The sequence below is a fragment of the Genypterus blacodes genome, unplaced genomic scaffold, assembly GCF_046128005.1.
Source record: "Genypterus blacodes isolate CSIRO-AG114 ecotype Tasmania unplaced genomic scaffold, CSIRO-AGI_Gbla_v1 ptg000055l_1, whole genome shotgun sequence".
Classification (NCBI taxonomy): Eukaryota; Metazoa; Chordata; class Actinopteri; order Ophidiiformes; family Ophidiidae; genus Genypterus; species Genypterus blacodes.
Window position 1 is genome coordinate 7642102 of NW_027466867.1, and position 25699 is coordinate 7667800.

At 41.6% G+C, this 25699-nt stretch overlaps 2 protein-coding genes across 6 annotated transcripts; both read right to left on the minus strand.

Moving 5' to 3' along the window:
* Nucleotides 1-771: 771 nt before the first annotated feature.
* Nucleotides 772-6763, minus strand: LOC143001922 (5-hydroxytryptamine receptor 3A-like). Its single transcript, XM_076151777.1, has 10 exons — nt 6754-6763; nt 4388-4581; nt 4245-4289; nt 3677-3786; nt 3003-3172; nt 2526-2686; nt 2206-2416; nt 1904-2053; nt 1489-1571; nt 772-1098 (listed from the first exon to the last, which is right to left on the minus strand). Exons 1-10 carry the CDS (start codon nt 6761-6763, stop codon nt 883-885), a joined length of 1350 nt encoding a protein of 449 aa, XP_076007892.1. The 3' UTR covers nt 772-882.
* Nucleotides 6759-25684, minus strand: rnf157 (ring finger protein 157). 5 transcript variants are annotated; one of them, XM_076151635.1, is made up of 20 exons: nt 24783-25684; nt 21169-21287; nt 18221-18309; nt 17819-17968; nt 17552-17669; nt 17393-17459; nt 17225-17268; nt 16849-16896; nt 16635-16706; nt 16376-16535; nt 16174-16286; nt 15843-16093; nt 15520-15628; nt 15251-15359; nt 14482-14696; nt 13277-13339; nt 13125-13173; nt 10820-10930; nt 9482-9516; nt 8794-8878 (listed from the first exon to the last, which is right to left on the minus strand). In XM_076151635.1, the coding sequence occupies exons 1-19, from the start codon at nt 24868-24870 to the stop codon at nt 9482-9484; spliced, it is 2010 nt and encodes a 669-aa protein (XP_076007750.1). In that variant the 5' UTR covers nt 24871-25684; the 3' UTR covers nt 8794-8878. The 5 variants fall into 5 exon arrangements, with proteins under 5 accessions (XP_076007748.1, XP_076007747.1, XP_076007749.1 ...); XM_076151633.1 differs by lacking the exon at nt 9482-9516 and having other exon boundaries at nt 6759-8878; nt 15843-16072; XM_076151632.1 differs by lacking the exon at nt 9482-9516 and having other exon boundaries at nt 6759-8878; nt 15843-16075.
* Nucleotides 25685-25699: the final 15 nt, after the last annotated feature.

Below are 25699 nucleotides of genomic sequence, written 5' to 3' on the forward strand. Positions count from 1 at the left end.
TACTTACCTGTGAGGAGGATCAGAAAGAAGGAACAAGTAAACATGATGACAGCACCACCTGTTGGGTCGTTGGCCTGTGGCAAACAGTTCAAAGTGTGTGCAGATTCTTCCCTCTTCACTCTGCAGTGTGAATGTGCCACTGGAGCAGTAATACCACTCACACACCCTGGAGGAGGGTCCAGCAAATGAATGACAGGCCCTTTTGTTAATCACGAGGCAGTGGTCACGCCCACAAAGAATATCACAGCAGCTCTTAAGAGGAAACAAGAGCCATCAAAAGAGCATTGATACATAACTGAGCTCTAATGAAAGAGGAAACGGAAACATTCCAACAAACCATAAAGATATTAATTGAGCTTTTTCGCCACATAAATCTCAATTATTGAAGACAAATCATGCTAAAACAGATGATGAAGCTCACATTATTTTTATCATTTATATTTTAATTCATTCATCTGTTGCTGTAGAAGTTAGTCCATTATTCATCACATATTTTATTAAAGTCCAAAAAAAAATAAAAGATGTATGTGTACTAGCTTCCTTAAAGAGGGGTCTTACATTTTTCAAAATAATCAGGAAAATACGTAAAGATTACTATTGTAAATTTATTCATGCCACAGATGTATGCTACTGTATTGGAAAATATTCTACACACACAACAGCACGACGTGATTATGCATAAATATTTTATAATATGTATTGAACTTGCACACAAAGTGGGACACAAGTTGAATATAATTAATATAGTATTAATGCAGTGCTACTATTGACATTTAGATTACACGGATATCAGCAAGACTAAATGAACTCTCTCTCTCCATGAAAAATACATTGGTAATATTTGGAGGGTCCACGGATAATACAGAGACTCAAATATCCTCTCTAAGAACTCCATTCCTTCCACATGAAAGATAGAAAAAGAACAACACTGATGAAATAGAAGGCAAAGAAAACCCGGTTGAGTCTTGTGATCCAGTCTTCAGTCACGGGTCGTCCGTCTCTGCTGCTGAGGAGCAGATTGAATGTTTTCTGCACCTCCTTCAGCTCCTTCAGGATCAACAGTAGCACACGAGTCTCTCCCGTCTCTTTGCTGTTCACCTGCACACAGTGAAGATACAAAGCCATGTTCAATTAGGTTATTCTACTCCTGATACTGATGAAACTGATCTCTGACTTTGAGCGTATAAGTGAAGTTATGTTGCTGACTAGAAGGAATTCTACTGCTGACACAATTTAACAGTTGTTATTGTGCCAGCATCAGGTTGATTGATGTCTCAAGGAATCATGGGAAAAATTATTGTTATGCCTTTTCCATTCAAAAGTAAGAAACCAAATGTAATGGAGGTTGTTACAGTGCCAGTGTCTGTACCCACATTTTAACGGGTTCATTGATGCTGTCCAAACTGCCCACCGACTAAATCGAAAGGAGATTTTCTGCTAACAGACAAAACAAACGAACACACAGACTAAGTAAATATGAGCACTCACCTCAGCCCCAGGCGGCAGTTCATGAGAGGAGTCATTAGAAGACAGGGCAAAGATGCATGTACAGCTCGTCTGGCTTTTCTCCTCTGAAAGAAGAAACATCATTCACCATTATATATTTACATTGTATCATATGATTATTAAACATTGCTGCTAAAAACTTTCTTGTTTGTTTTAAGCTGCATTCACAGATTTTTGTCCAGTAGGTGGCAGAAAAACTGCAAATCATGCTGATATATTAGTCTTATCAACATGACATATTATCCCCAAATAATATTATGGCTTAAGAATTACATTCAGATGTCAAAACTGATATTTATTCATAGCTGGAGAATCCAAGTTAAGTATTAATCTAAAGCTATAAAAGCAATAATTCTATGAAAACCACTTCTGTTATGCTGAATGTGTGCAATCTTACCTGTGTTGCAGTTGAAGAGGTCTTTGTCTTGCACATCTGTCACCTTCTGCTTCTCCTTGGATGCAGAGGCTCTTTCCATCAAATACATTACCAAGATCGTCTCCAGCACACTGAGCAGCATCAGAGCAAAAATCACAATGCAGTAGGTCGCTAAGAGGAGGAGAGAGACAAATAAACACAAATTAAGTGTTGCACTGTGTAGTGAATGTCCTTGAGAAACAAATGTCACATTGAGTACATCGTTACTTGTGATTGTACCACCAGTTTTATAATGTAAAAGAGTCTGATCTATGGTGTTGTACCTATGAGTGGGGTTCTGTTAGACATGGAGGGTAGAATGTCATTTAAGATGAGCAGCAGCACTGAGATGGCCAGCAGCACGGTGACTTTAAAGCCCAGCTTGTCCCCTCGATGGTCGGAGATCAGGAAGGAGGCCAAGTCCAGACACAGGAAGAACAGGACGGGAAACAGGAAGTTGATGACATGGAGGAGGGGTCTCCTCTTAATGGTGAACTTGAATAAGATGGTGAAAGGTCAGATCAGATGTGCCAAATGCCAAGGGAAACCATTTTCAGAATGTAAAACGTGCAGATATTGTTCTTCTTAAATCTAAATAGCTTACAGTGTACAATAACTGATCCCAGTGTTTGCCAGCAAAGCTGAGATTGTTTTTGGTGATTGACAGATGCAGGAAATCCCACTCCCCCAGAGGCATCATCAGCTCACGGGAGAATTTTGTGAGTTGAGATGAGTTGGAGGATGAAATTAGCTGAAATTCATCATCTGAGGTATGCAGAGGCAGGGATACGGAAAAAGGAAAGAATTTTTAATTTATTCTTTGCTTTATGTTTTTTTTATGCTATTTGTTATGTGTTTTGGTGATATCTATGGAAGATGTAATGATGCAATTACTAAAATCAATCAAAAAACAATTAACCTCTGTTATCAATTATTTTAATCTATTACTGTTTTTGCATTTTTCAACATAGTATTGGATAAAACCATATGTTTTTATTTTGAATATAATGAATACGCAATGGAGAAAAGAAAAATATTGTGGATTTCTGTATTTATTGAATGTACACATTCACTTGCTCACCTGCATGCACTGCAGAACTAGCAGTGATAGTGCAGCTCTGTGTGTCGAAGGGGAACTTGTGGATGTCTATCTGACAGGTGCTCACCACCCTCATGTCTTCCTCAGATCTGACCATCCCATCATGGAACACATACATGTAAGGGTTCCTATTGGAATTATCTTTCTCTGTCCTAATAACACACACACACACACACACACACACATAAAAAAACACAAAAATGCATTTATTGGATTGACACTGAAGATAAATAAGATGTAAATTAATTTCACTGGACAACTAAGCATCATAGCGAACAGTACACAAAGGACAAAATGCATTCATGCATGTCAAGCATGTGTGATGGATTAGGTGGAGCTCTTTGTGTGTAGGTGCACCATCATTTTTTTCTTTATCAGTTTTATTAGCTTGTTCTTTTGTCTGTGTGTTTAGGGATTGAATTACTGTATGCTCACTTTTATTCAACTACACAATAGGATTGCATCTCCATTATAAATAGTAGAGAACTAATAAGCAAACATTTGCAAGTAGTGACAGGAGACACCCTAGCATATATCGATTCAGTGCATCAATGTGACATACTGTGTTATTTAGGACATGCTGTATAGTGCCATGAAAAGATTCTGAATGAATGTGTGTGTGTGTGTGTGTGTGTGTGTGTGTGTGCCAGGCTCACATCTCAGAGATGAAGATGTCTGGCTTCCACAGCATGCTTTCAGGAATTGAAATCTGGGTGATGCCGCAAAATTGCGCGGGGTCCCATGAGATGCGTTCATTGTGCCATGTCTACAGAAAATTTACAATATAAATAAGACAGACACAGTTACAGGCCAGTTTACCTCATTCAGTTGTATGATGGCAGATGTGAAGTATTTAAATATATTATATAATATTTAATATTTAACCCATTTATGATGTGTCCTTAATTTGGTATCTTGACATACTGCATAATTAGTATTGTATTCTCTTGATTTATACATATTTGTGGGATCCCAACAGGGAAAGACTAAATTTGGGATAAAGGTTAATGTTTTCAAATCACTGTGTTTCACTGTTAATAAAGGACCTGACGCATGATGAAATTTCAGCAGTATAAAGCTGTTCAAACAATGCTTATGCATAATGATGTCTACAAAACTTCACACTCTTCAATCGTTCTTCTATTTGGATATACTGACTTCAAAGGCTGGTCTGAATGCACTTCGAATTGTTAGGATGTATTGAAAATTCTTTAGCTGTCTCACCATCATAATCCAGATGAAAGGAACAAAGGTTTGGCTTTTCTCAATCTGTGAATAAATATGAAAACAGATTATTTTACATATTTTAACTCTTAACGCACACATCATCCTGATTCTTACTTATGACAAATGAATGCAGTACCCACCACAGCTAGAATAGCATAGAGGAAGATGTCCAGTTGCGCCACGGTGCGGTGTGTGTGGTCCAGAACGGGCCGGGTCATTTTAAACGCATCGTTAGCTGCTGTCAGGTTCAGGTAGTCCAATATGTCCTGGTAACTGCACACTTTCTTAGAGGACACTCCACCTACATTCAAAAATGTAGTAGTTTTCTTGAAAGCTTAACAATGTGACAACACTTTTCTAGACTTGCCTAGTCTGTGTGGTTGTGTTGTTTTAGTTTTGTTCTTGTGTGTGTATTGCAAGTCTATGCTTTGGTGGAGGGAGAGCAGCAACAATAGCCTCTACATACTATTTTTTACTGCAGATATGACGATTATTAAGAAACAGGAAAACTGCATCTGTAGAAACAAATGGGGATTCATTAAAATACACAAATTAAGAGTTTTCTGGATTTTTGGTCAAAATCATTATTTTGATTTCCTTCATCGTCGTAGTCAAGCACGGTTTTGTCTTTGGTCAAGGTTGTAAAATGGAGACGGTACTGTGAGAGTGCATAGACAAAACACAGAAGTCATAGTGAGTAATAAAAGGCAGCACTAAGCCCTGGAGGCAATCTGCTAAGGAGCTAATTAAATTATATTTGTTGTGATTACTAATCACACAGTGGAAGATTTGAACACCCAGTCTAAAGATCCCCAATCCAATAGAACAGCCATGTTAAAATGCAGGGTTTTAACAATTCTGTCATATTTCTGTTGACTCTCTCACTGTACTTCGACCATAACAACTACAATTTACAATGACAAGGTTCAGGAAATAGAAACAACCTTTTCCGATGTTCAAACATAAGCCAACTTCATACATCACATGTATTTGTCTCACCTGTGAGGAGGAGCAGAAAGAGGAGAGGAACATACTTCATATCTGCAGCAGATCTTCGCTGTGCTTCACTTTGAGAGGATGATGGCTGAGCTTGCTTTGATCTCACTGTCTGAACTGAGAAATCCCTCCCACACAGGACAAAGTGTAATTGGCTCAAAGAAAATGAAATAAGAGCCAGAAGCAGCAGATGCTCTTTGTGTCATATACATTAAGCTCCAGTTTGATTTATTGGGCTGAACACAGAGAAACTAATTGGTTTACAGGCTGATTGACAGACAATAAAACTGAGCTGAGGCAGGTGAAAGGATTTGTTTGTTTGAAAGGTGATATAATGTGAATTTAAAGCTTGCTCACACACCATCATCTTGCAATTATATGTCAAAATTACAACTCAATCTTGGCTTCATATGATAAAAAAAAACCCACACTGACCCAGGCATGACATCACTAATGGTCACGTAGCCTCTCAGCTGTCAAAAGGTTGATAAAAGGAGGGGCATTCTGTCAAGACTGGACAAATACACCAGTTTGAAAAACCTAAAAGATAATGGTTGATGGTCATCTTTTCTAGCGGGAATTTCTTGTGTGTTGATCATGGAACAAGCGTGTGTGTGTGTGTGTGTGTGTGTGTGTGTGTGTGTGTGTGTGTGTGTGTGTGTGTGTGTGTGTGTGTGTGTGTGTGTGTGTGTGTGTGTGTGTGTGTGTGTGTGTGTGTGTGTGTGTGTGCACCAGCTGTAACACATCAGCAGTACCAATAAACATCCGGAGAAGAAAAACAAATTTGATTATAGTGCAACTTGATAACCAGGAAGATGGTGTGACATCACTCACACTGCTCCAGTTAAAAGCCACATTAGGATACAGCAGAGATTTTTGGGAGTTTATGAGCTATGCTAAAACAAACAGTATGAGGCCTTTGAAACATGACTGTGACTAAAGATGAGAGTTTGAATGGCAGATGACCACGTTACACACACCTTCCTTGATCTACGAAACCGTTCTCATTTATAATCAACAGAACTTATGACAGTAAATTACTAAGTCACTTGGATGTTTAGTTGCAAAAACTTTATTGTCCTTTTGTTTTCATTGACATTTTTAAATCTTCAATTATAGAAAAGTGGGGTTTTGCAGATTCGGGACTCATTCGTTTGATAGCACACTGCAACCGATGCCAGGAAAGACTTCATCTACACATTCGGCCTGTGATCATATGAGGGGAGACTGTTTGCAGCTTGAATATAGTGCAGTTTTCTTGACCATCCGTAGCGATGGAAATAGGGTGCCAGCAACCAATATATAACACTAGAGAACGATATGGTGGCGTACTGCTTTAAAATTCCCATCTGGTGTGTGCAATGATCCATCATCAAGATTTCTACTGCAGGGTGCAGACTGACCTAGACTAACATGCTTACTCTACTAACACCTCATGCACCGCAAAGTGTGTCGTCTAGGAAACTGCTAATAGTGCATTAAATGTTGACTTTGTCCCTTTTTCACTTACCGGTGTGCATGATTGTGTGTAAACCAATACATTTTTTCACATATCATATCATCCACATTATAATAAACAGTGTTTTGCAACAAATTAAAACACGGAAACACAGATCATCAACAACAGATGAGCTATACATTTAAGTTATACAAAATCAAACCAACTAAAGTTTTTCACAAACAAGGAGAAACGGGCTCGACCAGGCTGTTGACCAGCGGGGGATTATAATAACAGGGAATAAGAGGAACAGAATGCCAGCTAGTGTAGTCTAGCCGCCTAAACTTAAAAACCCATTAGAAAGATCTGAACAGGCCAGTGCAAACACAGTCTCTCTTTATCTGAAATGCTAAATGAGTTTCCTCCTATCTGAAGAGAAAAGGAGGGGATGCAGCTTAGGCGTCTTTATTGCTTGGTGGTATTTGTAGATTTCCAGTTGGACTATAATGCACAATACTGACATGCTAAGATGGAGCTGCAGGAGCTGAGGACAATGTGTTGGGTTAAAGTGGGAGCAGGTGTGGGCGATCCAGTCATGGGTTGAACGTTCCTGTTTAATTCCAGTATAGGTGATGACCAAAAGAAACCAGAAATCATGTACATTCCTGTTCCATTCCATGTTAATCGTCCTACATTCTATGTGAGACTCCGGTCTCTATTTTCAGTCTGTTCATGTTCATTTTGGCCAGGTCCATTTTGTCCAGTGGCTCTTCCACTGCCGTACAACTCTGACCGCTTCACATTCAGCAGAGGTTATCATGTGTGGGAGCGAGAGGAAACGTCAGCAGAAATGAGTGGCAATATCAGAAAGCTGCATGCGAAGTCAAGACTGGAGCTCCCTGATCCGAGGAGAAGAATCAGCACGTTTCAGTTTGGTAAGGTAGTCCGGTGTAGCTGACTTTTACAGTGTCCGAGCACTCATTCGACATATATAAGAGAGAGGAAGTACAGGAAGTAGTAAATCCGATTGCCGATCACAGTAGCCCCTGACTGTTTGGCTGGTAGTTTGAGCAGAAGAACAGAGAAAAGAGGAGAGGAGCAGCATGTATTCTGCAAAGACTGTGTCACACAGCTCTCATTGGTTGAGTCTATAGATAATAAATAATGAATGTAGATAGGTTTACATAGAAGTAGGATAATTAGACAGTACTAGCCGAGTGCTGAGGTTTGTAGTCCTAAAACCCAGAAGTGTGTAAGTTGTGTTCTCACGTTAGTTTCCCAGCTGATTTATCTCACAGTATTTTCAATTTATGCAGAAAATAGATTGATAGTTAATACAAGCGTGATGAAGCCACAGCCAAGATCTTTTGGAAGTAGTGGGTAAAATAAAATAAAACTGGGAGACCATGATTTGTGCTCTGACTGACCATGGTGATCTTTGTAACACGCGCATTGTGTTTTGCTACTTGATGTTCCTAAGACGAGCACTGTAGGTTTAGTCGCCTAATGGCAGATCAGCTCAGAGAATGTGTATAGGAACCATTTTGCTTACACATGACAAACTATTTTGTTGTTTATATATTAAAACACGTGTGAGTAACATTTGGCTTTATTTTTATAGACTTCATTTTCTGCATTAATCTCAAAGTCTATGAGAAAAATTAAGTCTAAGACCTGGCAGGGCTATCTCCCAGGTTGGCTGACAAAAAGCAAAATGTTTTCATTGGCACTCCATTCCCACACAGTTCGGACAAAAGGAAAAAGGTCTTGTTAGATATAAAGATGGAGAGGGGAGGCCATTCTTTTCCTCTTCCCTCCTCTTTCAAAAAAGTTTCATCGCCAGCTTTGACAATCATACTGAATGCAGGTAATGTTTTAATAACATTTAGAAAGGGGAGAAGGGGTCCCTGTTGAGCAAGTACAGTATCCAGCGATGCAGCACAATGGCAGGGTACCGAGAGCCGGGCTCTGGGCGGACAAGTGTGTGTGGGTGTATGTGTGTCTGTGTGCTTATGCATGTGTGTGTGTGTGTGTGTGTGGGGGTTTTACACAATGAGCGGTCCGCGGCGGGGATGTTTAGGACTCTGGCTGTCCCTCCTTTCTGCCCCCTCCAGGTTCTCCAGGTTGATATTGCTGCTGGAGGCATGATGGGGGAGGGGCTCCAAAACAGGCCTGTAACCCCCAAGGAACATCAGACCTGAATATGAGAGAGGGAGGGAGAGAGGGTAGGGTATTAAACTGGAAGTACAGAGCTTGTGTCACTTTTAAAAGTTTTTTTTATGTGGAAAGAGCTCATAATTCTACACTGATGAATAACTGCACCGCTTATTTTGACCAGTGTCAGAGGGACACTTGTCTGCAAAGGCCTTAAAGAATGTTTACCTCAGTTAGAGACACGTAAACCTCAAATAACAGTCCTGTGAGTGAGTGATGTTATAATCAACACAAAAAAAGACTGACGGGGGCAAAGACATTAAAAAATGACACTATTGGCCTGTGTGCCACCTCCATGTCTAACGTTTCATAAAAAAAGTGTTATGGAAATTATAAATATGAATAAGCACAAGTTTACATTTCTTAGCTATCTGAAAAGAGAATGTTTCACAAAGCTTTAAGGAAATCTAAACAAAAACTAGGTAGCAAATACAGATGAATACAGGCCAAACAAAGCCAGTAACAATGTTTTGCCTCACTTAACACTATATACGGTAACTAATTTACCAAAAAAGAATGACGGACATCGGACATAACTTACACATAATGTTACCGTCTGATCTACCAGCTACCTAAAACTCCATACCTAGTCCTCAATGTGCACTGGGCACGACTCCTCATCTGTCCATCCGAAAGAAAGGCGAAAGAGGAGAGAGAGGGGAGATGAACAACAAGAGGGGAGGAGGATATCCAGGTAAAGACAGCGGAAGACGCAATGGTGGGAAAAGGAGAGAAACAGAGAGATAACAGAACACATTTACGACACACAAATAGAAAACATCGTACAACATCCACCATCTCGGGCCAAAAGGTGAGGTAAGTTTGAGCGAATGAGGGGGGATGTGGTTTGAGAGGCTGAGAGCTACGACAATGATGCAGAGCTAAAGCATTCTGGGAAAGCTTCAACACAACATGACATCTCTGATGCTTTGAGTTAAAATAATTTCAATTGTCCCTTTTGTCTGGCTTATTTTTTGAAAATCATGTAATCAGAGATCAATCATAACACGTTTGGCTCTCATCACAGTAACCCATCCAGCCCAGCAGGGTAAACGGGGAGGAGGATGAGGGGAGGACAGGAGGGAACATGAAGGGGAACCAGAATGAGATGCAGATGTTTGGCAAAGCGGCTCGGAGCTGGCAGACGCTGAACTGGAACTCTGGGGTGGACCCAAACACTTTCTCACACACATCATGCAAAAGGCACTCCTATGGAAACAAATCTGTCCGTCATACAACCCTCCCCCCAACACACAGACGGACACACACACACACACCAGGGATTTAGGTAAGGGTAGAGAGTGCAAAACTACCTACTGAAAGCAATGACGCACAACACCAAAGGGAAGGGATGAAAAGAAGAAGACTAAAGGCTCCAGTTCTTCAAGCTGAGCAAAGATCCAGCAACAACTGTGTCTGCCTAAGCAGGATATCAGCTACAAAACACCAAGTCTGACTGAAGTCCGATTTGTCTCCCTTCCCAACCAAAAGCCTGAATATTTGAGCAAGTACACTTCAGAAGAATGCAAATACCCCTTTCCATCACCAGTAAACATTAATAAAGTAGATTAAGTTAAGCTTGACAGTTAGTCTGTTCATTACAAGTCCTCTTGCGAAATGTGGGAGTGAGATAAGGTTCTAATCCTACATTTTAAAATGTACTTTTTGGATCAGAGACTGTGCCTTTATGGTTGAGAACATGTTAGATAAGCAACCTATCATATTACTAACCGTTGTAAGAACTCTTCTACATCAGTACCTCAATATCTTGACATACTACTCATGCACTGTGTCTGTTATCATCTTCCTCGCTTTTATCTCCTGTATCTCTTCTTGCCCCCCCCCCCCCATCACCCTTCAGTCCAAAGCTCTCATGCCCAGTCCTCATCTCTCATCGGTCCATGTTCCGTAGGTTGCCACTCACCGGCGAATCGGCTGTCGGGAGCCTGCTCATTATCCAACCCCAAAGAGGGCGTGTCACACAGGGCGACGCCCTGATTGTTATTGGCCAACTCTGGATACCTGCTCCGCCCACCTGCAAGCGAGGGCAAAGGTCAAACAAGAGCAGCCAGGCACAGCAGGGAGGAGGGGGACAGGCAGGGCAGGAGGATGGGTGCTGGGGGGATCGGGGGCGCATGCTGGAATAGCAATAATAGAATTGTTCCGCTTTAAACACTGTTAAGCCAACTCATATGTTAGACCTCAAACAATTACATCAGAAGGTCATTTACTCCAGTGTCATTAAAAAAAATACCCATAGGAAGAAACTTCTTTACTTTTAGTCCTTAAAAATAACTTCACATGTATATTTACAGAATATGCAACAAAATACTATAATTCAGCATAGTGATATTTTTCAGATTTACACCACAAATTCATCCACTGCACAGTGATTTGAGGTCCCACTGTCCACTACATCCCATTTGTCCACTACATGAGAATTTTAGAATAGAACATGAATACATACAAAACTCCAGTTGTTAAGAGTTCATAGTTTTATGACTATTCCATTAGAATATTAGCAGGTAAATTGACCAATGAGACCCAACCTCTAGGGGTTAGAAATTTCTCTACAGTGTTTATGCCCTTTCTAGCACGAGCGGGTATTGGCAGGTATACTAAGCAACTGCATGCCTGTAGCAAGCCTGCATGTATGTGAATGTGTATGCTAATGATGAAGAGCCGGCTTAGGATGACTTAATGACTGGGATTTCTGCACACACAGAAGCTGTCTTGCATGGCCCGTGCAGATGCAAACATACAACCTACAGTGTAATGAGCATTCAGAGTGCAAAATGTCAGGCAACACGGCTCCTCTTGTTTCCTACAGGACTGGAAGGTCATTCAGTAACGCACAGGTAGTGATCATTTCAGTTCGGTCCACATACACTTACAGCAGCACGTACAAACACAAAAACAATCTACTGGGAAACTAATTTGCATACACACACACTTTTCAAATTGTTGTCTAATGGGAGGGGACCTTTTTATGTTGTGCTTCAAGCCCAAATTTTTATTGGCTCAACTCCTAACTCTTCAGCCCAGGAACGTTAGAATCTCTCGCTCGCTCGCCCGCCCTCTTTCTCTCTTTCACACACACAAACACGCACGCACGCACGCAGGCACGCACGCATGCACTCTCTCTCACACACACACACACACACACACACACACACACACAGGGAGATAAACAGCCTTCAGTAGCCATGCAGATGGAACATGTATTGGATTTCACTTTATAATGCAGAAAAAAAAGCCCATGCAGATTACAGAGCAGTGTGAGTGAGAACAAACAAATAATCAACCATGCATACATATTCTCAATATACAAACAAGAACACAAGGTTAAGCAGTGCAAAGCATGTTAATGCAAGGCCATAGCTTAGTATTCAGCAGAACCTTAAACATATTTTGTCTCTGTGTGCAAATGCTATGAATAATAAGCTCCCATCAGTTGAAATGTTCATTAGAAGTAGCTCAATCTGGAGGTCCTTAAAAAGTAAATCTAATCATACAATAGGGTCATGTAGATACATAACGCCTCAGTAATCCACACAATCTGGGGAGACAAGTCAACGTTACTATGACTCTAATGCTATATGACCTCCAGAGGGAGCTGTTGGAAGCAGAGGGACTGCAAATGTAATCAGGCAGGCAGCACCTTCGGGCTGTTTATGCCTGATTATAGGAAACTGCGGGCTATTTTTGCAGGATTATTTGGACAACCACAATCAAAGCAAACATTTCCGAATGGCATTGAATCCGACTTTGTGACATCACCAACGCAAAAATGTGCAGGGAGTCGGCCTCAAAAGTCTGAACAAAGCATGTGTAGTGAAAAGGGTTTGGTCTGGAATTCAAATATAACATCTGGATCCACCAAGACTAAATTCGCAGCTCATACAAGGTTCTACTGCACACCAGCAACAAGCCATTCAGTCCATTTAGGTGCATGCTGTCGTGTATGTTTCAGCCAAAAGTGAACAGAGATTGCCCAATGTGGAGGACAATATCTGACAAAAGAATCCCTGTATTTTATATGTATCATCATCATTCAGGCATGATTAGAAAGATTAGCAGATCACGAGACACTGAGTGGATGATGCATGTGTGGTTACATGTTTTTCTATGATGAGCTGTACTTCTTTTTCAAGAGGCTTACGAGCAACGGATGCAAAGGGAGGTGACAGGTGAGGGGGTCAAAGGTGAGGGCTGGTCACCATAGTTACCTTTCCCATTAGAAGGAGAGGAACAGTCCTCTTCAGTGACATCATTTCCCTGATGAAAAGGGAGAGAAACAGAGAGGCAGAAAGCTTTACAAAACAGAAATAAATGAATAAAACTGAACAGACCAGCTGCAGTACACGAGTGTTTCAGTCACCTCTGAGTCCTGCTCCTCTATACCCACGGAGTAGTTTTGCTCCTTTGGCTCTTTGGAAAAATCCTGAATAAAGGAAAAATAGGGGTGAGGAGCTGACAAGTGTACTATAAAATTCTGTAAATCAAGCTGATCCTAAAATAAAAATGTTAAGCAACCTGAAACAGATGGAGGAAATGCTGAGAACTCATGAAGAGCAAACATAAACAACAAATTAACACAATCTTTAGAGCCATAGGATAAAACACACTTGGGGCCAGAGTTACTAAAGGTTTTGCTGGGCTTTTATAGATTTTAACCAGAAAAATACTGTCTGTCCATATTTAGTTATGTGGCGCACCAAGGGTTTGTGCTGAAAATGTTTGGGTTAATGTATATGCATTTTAGGGCGTGCTGATGTGAAGATGCAGAAAAATGGCAGGAGATAATGTAAATTTACACATCTGGCTCGCTACAGCTGATTTATCATGGCTGGTGACAAGGCCTCTATGATTTACAGTCTTTCAAAAAGCAGGTGTTAACTGCTTTGCGGTCCTAGATTGTATAGGCATATACAATAAGCTAGTGAAATTGAATTCATATTGAACTTTTGCGGGACCTGAACACGCCCATGAAGAGAAGAGACACCAGGATAACGGAGGTAAGAAGCTCCTTAGATAGCAGCAGTGCATTCAAATGAAATCTTTGCTGCTGTGCTCATTTACATAATCATTCTTCGTTGATACCCCCCTAAATAGAGGACATGCAGTGCCGCAGAAATTTGCATCCTGAATAGTAAATTTGTATCATGCTTAGTTAATCTGGCCTTTAGTGATCAGGAGAAATAGGATAATGATAAACAGTCATACAAATGTATTTCCAATGAAACTTGGTGAGAGTTCAATGTCAACTTCCAAAACTTAACATTGTCTTATTTTATGTTTCTATCTAAAAAACGATGTTTGAATAATGCAGACAACACAAAATTGTTTTGAAATAGTTAACATTTATTTTATATGGATAATAGTATAAGTGTAATAGTAGTAAGGAATATCTGCATTCGCTTGTTTTTCAACAAGCCGGGGAAAACATGACTTTGATGACTTTTCCAGGATTTCCATGACCATATGAACTCAAAAGAGCCCCGCCTCTAATAAAAGTCTTGCTTGGGTTTCCGACTGAATGAGGATTTATCATATATTCAATTTCAGGATCTTTCTCTCCCTCACCCTGTCCTGCTGCGACGGTCCTCGGCTCTCCATGGGGGCGTCCTGGTTCTCCTCGCCCTCTGCGTCTCCTCCTTCATCCCCCACAGGTTCGCCTTCGGCCCCGGCCAGGTAGGACCCTGACATGGAGGACATGGTGTCAGTGCTGATGTGGGAGTGCTGCGAGTGGGACGAGGCCATGGACATCACTGACTGGGCCAGGCTGCTGCTCACTGGGTCTGACAGACAGACGGGAGACACATATCACGGTCCGGTTCTGGTCACCAGCGATCCACTGAGGACCGCTGAGGATTGTCTTTGGTTACCAGGAGAGACATCAATAATGTCTCCCATAAACTTACCATCACAAAACTACAAACAGATAACTGTACTTTCTTAGCCTTGCCAGTGGAACAGAAACTCAAAACTAAAACCACATTTCCCAGAAGCCTTGTTGCTTCCTGTTTTGATAGCCAGGTTATCTTGTTAAGATTAAACACAACAGTCAATCCTCATAAGCTGAGAAAAGAAGGGAATAGATGTGTTAGAAATTAATTTCAAAGTTAGTCATGAATAATCTGTTCAATCAAACCAGATTTCCTGTGATAGCTGATTCGGTGGCACAAACATTACATGAAGTGTTATGGTGTTACAGGGTGCGGATAAGTATATATAAGTGCTGAAACACTTTACACAGCACCTTAATATACAAATATGAACAGATGGATGGATATAAAGCATTTGGAGTGAGTGAAGTCTAAAGTGGCCTGTGTGCGTGCCTGTGTGTGTATACCTTCAGGGGAGGTGATGGTGGAGGAGAGTGGAGTTCCGGTGCAGGATGACTGGTCGATGGCTCCAGACGAAGAGAGGGTCAGATTCTCACTGTCTGGAGTCACGCCACACTGGAAAACAAGAGCAAGAGAGACACTCACTACAGCAGGGAAACACACACACCTGTACATTATTACATATCTATAGCTTTTAGAGATATCCGACACTGAGATGAACAAAGATGCATTTTCGCTTTCTCAAACATACATACACACACACACACCCACACACCTCCTGCTGGTTTACGACGAGTTTGCGACGGCAGGCCTGAACCTCAGATTCACTGCAAGACTTCTCGTCCTCCTCCTCGGGAAGCACAGAGGAATTCTGGGAAAGTGACCTAAAATAAACATAATGAACTGGTGTTAGACAAAAATAACAGGAGTGGGTTAGACGCACCACTAAGAAACAATGCAACAACATAGAGAATGAATAAAAAAATGGCAAATGTGCGTCATTGTGAGGAACAACGTGTTGGCACGACAGATATTCATGTTAAGATTTCATTTACTACCAAAAGGTGGACCAAAGTACTCATCCGAGCAAGAACTTACTTTGAACCACTCTTCTTGAGTTTGAGTCCCTGACTGGAGTTGGAGTGGTCCAGAGGGGAGAGGGAGCGCGCCGGGGCCGGGTGGGGCTCGCTGCTGTACGGGGGCAGAGCTCCAGAGACGTGACTGGGCCCGGAGTGGAGAGGAGGGGTTGCTGCCGTGGTGTTGAGGGGCCCATTAAGCGCCTCCAGAAGAGAAACCACCTCGTAACCTGGAGGGATGTGCTCCGATGCCTGCTGACAAAGAAGAGGAACCTGCAAGTGAGTTTACAAATGCAGCAAACACACGACTGTATTCGGAAAAATATTTCTGTTCGGTGTCTTTTGTGTCATACTGAGTGTTCCTCTGAGTCGGAGGTCTGGGAAGTGATGACGGGGTTAAAGCTGGTCGGCGACAGAGGACTCAATTTCTTCCTCATGGCTCGGATCTGCAGCAGAGCTCGAAAGGCTAAAAGACACATACCAGTATACATGTTTTTCACCTGTGGAAACCACTTGACATTCCCATTTTGGGGAAAGATGCAGGGGAGAACTCACGCAGTCTGCAGATGGGGCAGCAGTTGGCCTGGTAGCGCAGCGTGTCTGCGCAGGCGTTACACAGACACAGATGTCGGCACGGCAGGATCAGTGTGTCCCTCACGTCTGACAAACAAACCACACACTCCGCGCTGTTGTCACTGATTTCATCATCTGCAACCTGTAGACAAACACCATTTAAATATCAGGTGGAAAGATATTTTGAAGTCGAGCAATGATGGAAATCTGCTGCATCGGTTCAAATTCATCTCATGTTTACCTTTGATTCTTGGCTGTTGTATTTGTTCTCAATGCCATAGATCTCCTGCAGCAGATAACTCACTCCATCCACCTGGGAAAAGGACCATAATGAAGAATCAACCCTACAGGACTCGCTGGCCAGGTGAAAAGGTCAAGGAGGACATAAAGCTTTGGTATATTTTTGCCTTTTACTAACACTAAACTGTTATGAGAGTAAAAGCGGGCATATTCACCACTTGCTTCTGCTTCAGAGGCTTCACACAGTAGCTCCCGTCCATGTGCTGCCAAAGAAGCATCAGTCGTATATGTTTACATCAAAGCAATTTTTATTAAAAGCAGTTACCTTGCCTGAGCTGCACATTGTGTCCAAATGTAACAGCTGTTCATGCACTCACAGCTCTTAAATGTACATTTTTGTGCATCAGATGACAGTGCAGTTATAGATCTAACGCAGTGACCTGAGAAGTTGGGATTGGAGGCTTTGCTCAAGAGCTTTCACATGAAATCAGATATCAACAGGATTGCTGCAATATCATTACTGCATTAGCACAAATGTAGTGATCACAAATGATAAACTGAAGCGTACTTCACGAGCAGTGAAGTCTGTACCTTTTCAAACGTAGCCAGCAGTATGTGAGAGTGGCCGATATGTTCTGTGCAGAGAGATGAAGAGAGAGGCGTGTCTGATTAGAATGCTCTTTCGCATCACAGAAATGGCCGCCCACGCCGTCAGGAAACGAACACAGAGATCAGAGCGTGATCGACACAGTGACTCACCCTCACCCTCGTCAACCACAGCCTGCACCACCATGGGGAAGACCTCCTTGTCTATATCAAACAGCAGCTGAGGGGCAAAAAGGAGGAGAGAAACATCACGTGTCCGCCTGTCCCAATTTCATTTTGGCACAATATTCAGATGACGTACACATCACTTACTTCATCATCAGCCCATTCGCTGAGGTTGACCGTGTGGGAAGGCAGACAGAACTGCTGGCAAACTCCCCTCTTAAAGTGCACCGTCTCCGACTGCAAAGAGCTGTCCTGTGGTAGATAACTACACGCACACACACACAGTTGCACTCAAACCATACCACTGCATACCATGTGAGTCACCCCTGGACCTTTTCAACTAAAAGGTGATTATGGATTATGCCTCATTTATAGCCTCAGTGCGTCATCTGTTCATCAGAAACCAACACTTACATTGGCACTCCATTGTGAAACTCCTCTATGGCCTGGTAATAGATGGTGATGGCCACCTGAGTGTCAGCATCAAAGGTGAACTCCACATTGTAGCAGGCCCTGTTCTTCCCTGCCTCCTCGTCACCCGGCAGCTTCAGGTCCTCGCTGCACCTAAGGGCATCGGGAAAAATGAGATGCTTTCAAGTTCAGAACGGAAACATGAGCCTGATCCAATCGCTCAAAGAGGAGAAAATGTGGAGATGAAATCTGCTGTCACAGTGCTCTAGGCTTCAATTATCAAACAGAATTTCTTGCAATTTCTGTTTTGGCCGGTGTCTAAAAATAGCACTGCAGACACATGATGAGACAAAATAGCTGCAATGAGGGGTTACGTGTGTGTTTTTGGTGGAAAGAGGTGCGTACCGTACAAGCCGCAGCGTGTCCTTACGGATGTTTATAAGGCTTCGTAATGTCTTCACTGGTTCCTGAGGTGGAGGGGCAGCATACGGGAACTGAAAACCAAAATAAAATACACGTTGTGAGACTAAAACATGGTAGCAGTTAACTTCCCAACCCAACTGCCCAAACATTCCTCTGGTCACCGCAGGGAATTCAAGTGTGTGCGATGTCCACGGCTCTTTAACCCTGAACACAAAAGTATGTCACCCTTGTGCTGACGAGTGCTGAGTCTGAGCGAAATTCTGCTCAGATTGTGACTTTCCAGGACTGATGCTCACAATCCAGAGGGGGCCAGGCACACACACCTGTGCTCACATAGGGGCAATTGAAGCCCTGTTGCTGAAAGGAACCGCTGGGTGAGATTATCTGGGATAAAAGACTCAACATTAACATAAAAATACATTGTGGCAATTTGTTGAACTGACCACAATGTTGAGGACAAAGGCCGATTTAAAATATAAGCTCTGACCATAACATAAAATAAACGCTGATGTTTAAACCCAAAATGAGTTTCCTTTCTCCAAACTCTTTTGTTGTGTGTTTTAAAAGCAGAAGTTGCTGAGAATGTGTAAGGAGAACCATGGCGGTTTGAGAATCTCTGGTGGAGAAACATGCAGCGACGGGGAGGATGTGGTCAGATACCTCCACACTGCCCTGCTCTGTGTGTGTGTGTTTGGCTGTGAATGGCACCGTATTCAGTATCATTACACATCTGGGCTCAGCAGGAGTCAGGCCTGTAAACCACACACACACACACACACACACACACACACACACACACACACACACACACACACACACACACACACACACACACACACACACACACACACACACACACACACACACACACACACACACACACACACACACACACACACACACACACACACACACACAGGCTAACAGATGCTGAAAAGCACCATTCATTAGGAAACTCACAGGCAACAGTGCGGGTCTTATAACTTCATAAAAATCTGGAGACATCGGAGCAACATCTAGAGAGGCTTTAGGACACAGGTTAGCCGTGTGTAAAATATCTCAAAGAATTGATTGTATTTTTTAAAAAGGAAAATCTGAATCAAATACACATTTTCTCTGCATAAATGATTAAAAACTAAGGAATAATGGATTTCTATTTATTGTACTTGTCAAGCTGAAAAGGTGCAAATCCGCATTCTTCTGTATACAGATGGTGATTGGCTGATTAGCAGCAGGTGTGCTATCTATCCACCTGAAGGCGAGCACTGCACAAAGTGGGAAACCAACCAGCATTTACATAAGCTACCTAAACTACATACAGAAGGCCCAAAATCCAATAACATGACATCTCAAGTTAAAAATAATAGACTAACTCTGTTTGAGCATTCATCACTTTGAGAGTCTTTTCTTAAAATGTCAACATATGGAAGTTGAGTGCTGTTGCGTTCACTCCTCGTGTTCTACTGCGTGATGTTGAAATTCAGAAAACACAATCATTCAACTGTTGAAAAGGGAGCACGTCAAAGTGCATTGTTTTCTGACTTAAAGGGAACTCTGTTATTTTCCCTCGTTTTCATCGTGCAACAAAGAGTATGTGATGAACATTTTTTTTTAAATGGCAAGACATGAGGGTCAACCTATATGAAATCATGCAGTGAGAGAAAAAAATAGGGCCTGAAAGCTTTAATTTTGTGTGCTTTGCTACTAAAAGCAAAGCAGGCGTTTTGGGGAGAATTCTCAATTGCCACAATTTCATAGCCGCATGTTCTGTGACCCCCTTTTAACCTCATGAACACTGACCACTGGACAAAGACAAAGTTCCATTTGTAGGCAACATGGGGACGTCTCCACACCGGCTGTCAGTCGGGTAGGAGAATGAGTGTTTGTTCTAAAAGGCGTTGTGATGAAATGCATGAGAGTTTGTTTTTTTTAAATGAAATGAATTAGTTTGAAGTAAATTGCTGCTTTTTTCCCTCCTTGTATGAAAGTGGTACCCTTGCCTTAAATGGGCAGCTGCCACATCAGAATTAAACACGTGAACATTACCTTAAAATGCATTTTGTAAACTTCCTGCGCTTCAGACAAATCACCTAAAAATATAACCTATTTTAATATGTAGAGCACTGAAACCCTGGCAGGGCTTATGATTTCACAGCACAATCTGCTCACAAAGCACCAAACATTACATCATTTTGACAGACAACCAAAGAGAAACAGGCTGCATTCTCTTCTCACAAGAAGATTATAAACAGTGTGACAATCTGGTTTAAACTGCACTCCTAATTTTACCCCTGGACTAGACAATAAGAGCCGAGAGTGAGATTAGTCAATAAAATAATCTCTCCATATTTATCAGCCTGCCAAGCTTCATTAACCTCCTCCAGGCATTTCAGCCTGCGTGAGATTTCCCTCCTTCATTCATTAGTTTGACCTTCAGGGCTGTGGTACAGATAAACGAGCCGTGCTGAAGATGCTTCACTTATCAACGTCTGCCAATGAGCGTTTGTTATTCTGCTGTAAAAATCAGTTTGACAGAACGAGACGTTGGAATAAATTTAATTTGGTGGATGCCTGCTGGCTGCCACTGCAGGAGCTGCAGCTGCTGACAATATCAGATCCCATTTAACAATTTATCACTACAACCATCCGACGACATCACTACACTCTCACCCGAACATCTACTTTTATTCCTTTTTGCATACACACTTATAGTATGCATTTTAATTTCAAAAACTAAAGACGGTTACTGATATCAACACAATATTGGAGATTATAAAAAATCTGATACTGACTAATACCATTAACATTTTTATAACATGAATGTAATGTGGTGAGATAGTGATGCTGATATTTTTATTTGCCTGTTGAATCTATCAGCCGGGCAGTAAAACCTTTTACTGTGAGCGTTATGCAGTGAGAAGAATACATACCGCTACTGGTCTGGTTCCCAGGAAGTTAAGGTCTGTGTTTTCCCCGAACAGGTAACCCTCTGGATGGGTAGAGTCAAACTTCTCTCCCCCCATGATGAAATGACTGGCGAAGTAACTCCCTGTATAGAGAGTCGAGTGTAAAGACATGACGTTACAAATCAACCTTTGTGTATTTTTTCTAAAAAGCATACAAAATCTTAGTGCTAACATTCTGTAAGGTAAGTCAGGTTTCTGGCACTTAACTGGCATAAAACTATCACATTTATTTCCTTTAATAGACACTTACAAGCAGTGCACTGACATCAGCTCACATGCTTTTATCACCGACATTACAACCAATAACTGATCTTCAGTCAAACAGGAAACTAGTGGATGACAATTATCTGTTATCTATATGGGTCAAAAAGCCCGACCCTTTGATGTTTCTCATGTTTCCATGTCTTGTGTGAGGATTTTGTGCTTGAATCATTGGAGTACCTTTGGCTTTTTAAAAGTTCTGCGACAATCAAATAATAGTTGAGAACACAGTGTTCATTTGAACTTGCAGCCTAATAGATTGATAGAAAATGGATCGATAACCATTAGTTGCCTAACCTAAAAGCCAGAAAAGGGTTCAGCTGTTACAATACTGGCCAGAGGGTTGAGGGTTCGGAGGGCAAAGGTCTCAAAGATGCAGGACAACACAGGGGGTAACAGAGAAGCAGGTTTAACAACTAAAACGACAAGACACATGGATGGAAACAAGAAATATAGGCAGCTAAATAATGCCCAGGGAATAAGGGCAAGCTAAAGGCAACCTGGAGGGGAGGCAGAGCAGAACAGGAGCCAGGATGAAATAAAACGGAGACAAAACCAAACTGACATGGAAGAAGGAAACAAACTAGAACAGGGACCAGAAACACAAGGAACCAGGGAATAAGAGACGTGGAACAGACAGAAAAAAAGAGAACAGAAGCAGGAACAAACCAGTATAAAACCAGGACGAACAAACCAGAGGTGAGGAAAAGACACAGACTAAATACACAATGGGTTGATTACAACAAGGAACAGGTGAGGACAATCACACAGGAGGAAGCAATTAGGCAACACCAGGCAGGAACACAGGGGCAGGAATACAAGTCAAGTCAGAACACACAAGAGAAACAGAAGGAAACAAAACACATGATCCTAACGCAAACAAAATCCTACTATTACAAATGAGTATCAGTATCTTGAAACAATGAGGAATAGTACAGATATTCTGTATTCTAGAAATATTTAAGTTACCTTAGTCAGGTAGATTGTGACCACTTGTTTGGATGAATTATGATTTTAAAACTAAATGGATAAGGTATTAAGTTTGTTGCAAGCCCGACCCATCTGGCACTTCACCGACATAAAACTACCACCTTTCCTTGAACACAGACACTTACAAGCAGTGCAGCTTACTACATCAGCTCACACTCTGATCACTGACATCACAACCAATAACTGAGCTTCACAGGGGTTTGATGGAAAAAAATGGCTGTGATCCTTGGACAAAATTTGGAGGGTAAAACAAGAAACATGAAAAGATAATCAGTCAATTAACAGGAAATTACTGGATGACAATTAACTTATTTATATATCTCAAAAAGCCTAAACATTTGCTGTTTTCCATGTCTTATCATGTGAGGAATTATTGTGCTTTTATTATTGGCGTACCTTTTTTTACTTCTGTGAAGATCAAATAGTATTTGAGAACACAATCATTTAAATTTCAGCATTAGTTGCCTACCCTCAGAGCCAACAGAGGTTGAGCTAAATCATTCTCTTAGCTTTGGTTGTTATTATACTGAAAATACAGCTATCCACCTGTTTACTAAGGCCTGGGTTTGATGAAAACAAGGCTAAACAGAGGTTGTGCCTTTTAATCACAGGGTTGGCTTATATCATAAGTCCGTAATAGCAGTTCTTTGTGTAGGACAGGGGCTTTAAATGCACACTAGACAGCCAAGTCATCTATCTGTTGGCAGTGAAGGACATCTGGTCGGGCATTGCTGATATGAATCAGGCTATGGCTGGTTTCAGACCTCTCACTGTTGGAGGGATTTAGATGCTTAGAGTTCACACTAAACAAAAGCTATTTCCATACAAGAACATCACAAGTCCTGGACGTCTAATGACTCAATTTCCTTCCTTATTATTATTTGCAGCAGGCGATTCAAGCCAAGGCTTTGACACCATATCCCACAGACAGGAACTGGGACTAACAGATCAGTTTCACGGCACAAACGACCACATTCCTCCTCCTCCTGCTCTCATCACTCCTTCAAACTGATAATTCACAAATTTAGGCAACCTGTGATGAAATCAGCTACCGTGTGGCCAGAGTAGTACAAATGGCTCTGCTGTCACAAGCCACTTTGTTTTTTTCCTTCTACTCCTGCCCCCAAGACAAATTTCAACAAAACATTACAGAGCTGCAAGATCATGGGCACAATCTAACAATAAACCTAGTGAATTGGTTTGATAGCCATACATAGACCCTCCCAAAATTCTTTCAAATAGCTTATAAATATCTAAAAATCTATTTATCCCTTACTATGTAAGAGAAACCATGTTTAGGGTGTAGGATGGTGGAAAAAGTAACAGGAAATGTAGGTGGGGTGACATGCAGCATGGCTGTGAGATCACAAGTACACATATGTACATCCTGAACACTAAGCCCCTACATACACTCGATACTGATATGAAAAAATAAGTTACTGTAGTTAAAACTGAGCATTATAAAACAAAAACTAATACTGTAATGGAGAAAAATTGAGATTAAACGCTAAAACATGGCATGCTGTAGTTTTGATATGCATGTTAACATGTATGGAGAAGCCGATATATCTGTGAGCAATGATCTGTTGAGCTTTTCTCCAAGAGGTATCAAAAAGATTTTTTCTTAAAAAAATACTTATCCATCTGTCCATCGATACCCATACCATGATATCAACTAGACTCTCTCCTATTTTTCTAATCGTGTTTTCTAAGTTTCTCGATTCATTTGTTTTTTTCTAAATTTTAAATGTTTCAATAGAAGTTTTCTGTATTTTTCTCTCATTGTTTTCAGTTAAGTTGAATATAGAATCCAATTGATTAATGTATTTGTTTTCATTCCTGGATATGTTTTCAGTGGATGAACTGAAATTTTGAATAATCAACCTTTAAGAACTGATTCATCGTTTCAGTTTCTTCCAAAGTTGCTGGTATTCAGCATCTCAAATATATCTGTTCATTATTTATCAATTGTATCAATTTGTGTTCACTGTTGACAACATAGGAAATTCAAAGCCTTCAGGTGGATAGATAGCTCAAGTCCTAGATTGCCCCAAAACTAACTAAATAAATAAAAAATGACAAATATGAACACATTCTGGTGCCTTGGATGGAGGTCTCTCCTAAAAACCCTGGCAGGCATGGAGCCTCCCTGTCTCCACAGGTAGGTTAGAGCTGGACTGTGCTGAAGGCCTGACAGCACACTGAGTATGATGATGATGGTTGAGATTTTGACATCTAGTTCAAATTTCTCAATCAAATCATCTGCATTGAGGACCTAACTGTCCCCCACCTCCATCCCCGAGCTGACCTGTTGTTCGGTGACTTACCAGATTTCGGTGGATAACGGTACACGGAATTGGACGGGATGTCCACTTCTTCCACGCCTATGTTCTGCCTGCTCGTTAAAGCTCCCATTTCCACTCAGAAAATAACCTCCACACTTCAGGTTCGCTTTGTTCGCGGCGGCTCTTTATTCAGGATCATTTAATCCAGCTCCCACTGCCCCCTGTCCATTCCGAGCCGAGCCCAGCCGTGAATGTGACCGTCCCGGGGATTAGCAGTTGTTCCCTGGCTGCTTATCCCTCCGTGATCAACAGTGCAGCTTGTTTTGAGGCACAAACAGCCGATAGCGTCCTTTTAATAACGGAGAAGCGCCCTCATCGTGGCTTAACCGACCAAAGCGAAATCTCCTTGCTTGGCTTTGGCTTCAGGGCGACTGTGTGGCACAAAGTAGCGGTCTCCTCGACATCTCTGCCCGGCTGCACGGCCTGGCTGGATGTTGATCATCTATCCCCGATACTGTCCGTTGTTAAAGCCTGTCAAAGAGGTCTGTGGCTCCCCATGACGTCAGGCACAAATCCGGACCGTGGTTTTTGCGCAGTCCTCTCCGAGCCGCTTTATAACGTGACCTTCCTACGCCAAACGTGCGAGCAGCAGCGCTGACTGCAGTGCAGAGAGGACAGTACTGTGGAATACACACCGAGACTAAAGCTGAAGTATCCTGTTGACATTAAGGGGAAATGTTTTTAAATAATTTAGCACTGACTGGAGCTTGTTGGCAACAAGTAACACTTACAGTCGTGAAAATTAAAATATACTGACATATCAAGGCGCCGGTACTTGTATCGGTGGGGCATGGGGTGGTTACGCCAAAAATGCAACGATGATTCCAAGTTCTATATTCGCTTTTGATAAGAATAAACAGAACAAAGATAATATTACGCTCCGAAAATAGGATTTTATA

Bases quoted from the DNA above. Each gene is read 5' to 3' on its own strand.
- LOC143001922 (XM_076151777.1), bottom strand. The intron at 3,173-3,676 runs GTGAGCCTGGCA...GTGTGTTATTAG, and splicing joins GACATCTTCATCTCTGAGAT to GACAGAGAAAGATAATTCCA. The intron at 1,572-1,903 runs GTAAGATTGCAC...TTCTTCTTTCAG, and splicing joins CCTCTTCAACTGCAACACAG to AGGAGAAAAGCCAGACGAGC.
- rnf157 (XM_076151631.1), bottom strand. From the start codon at position 24,870: ATGGGAGCTTTAACGAGCAGGCAGAACATAGGCGTGGAAGAAGTGGAC. The intron at 17,670-17,818 runs GTAAGTGTTGGT...GTGTGCGTGTAG, and splicing joins TTTCACAATGGAGTGCCAAT to TTATCTACCACAGGACAGCT. The intron at 17,460-17,551 runs GTAAGTGATGTG...TTTGCCCCTCAG, and splicing joins GCGAATGGGCTGATGATGAA to CTGCTGTTTGATATAGACAA.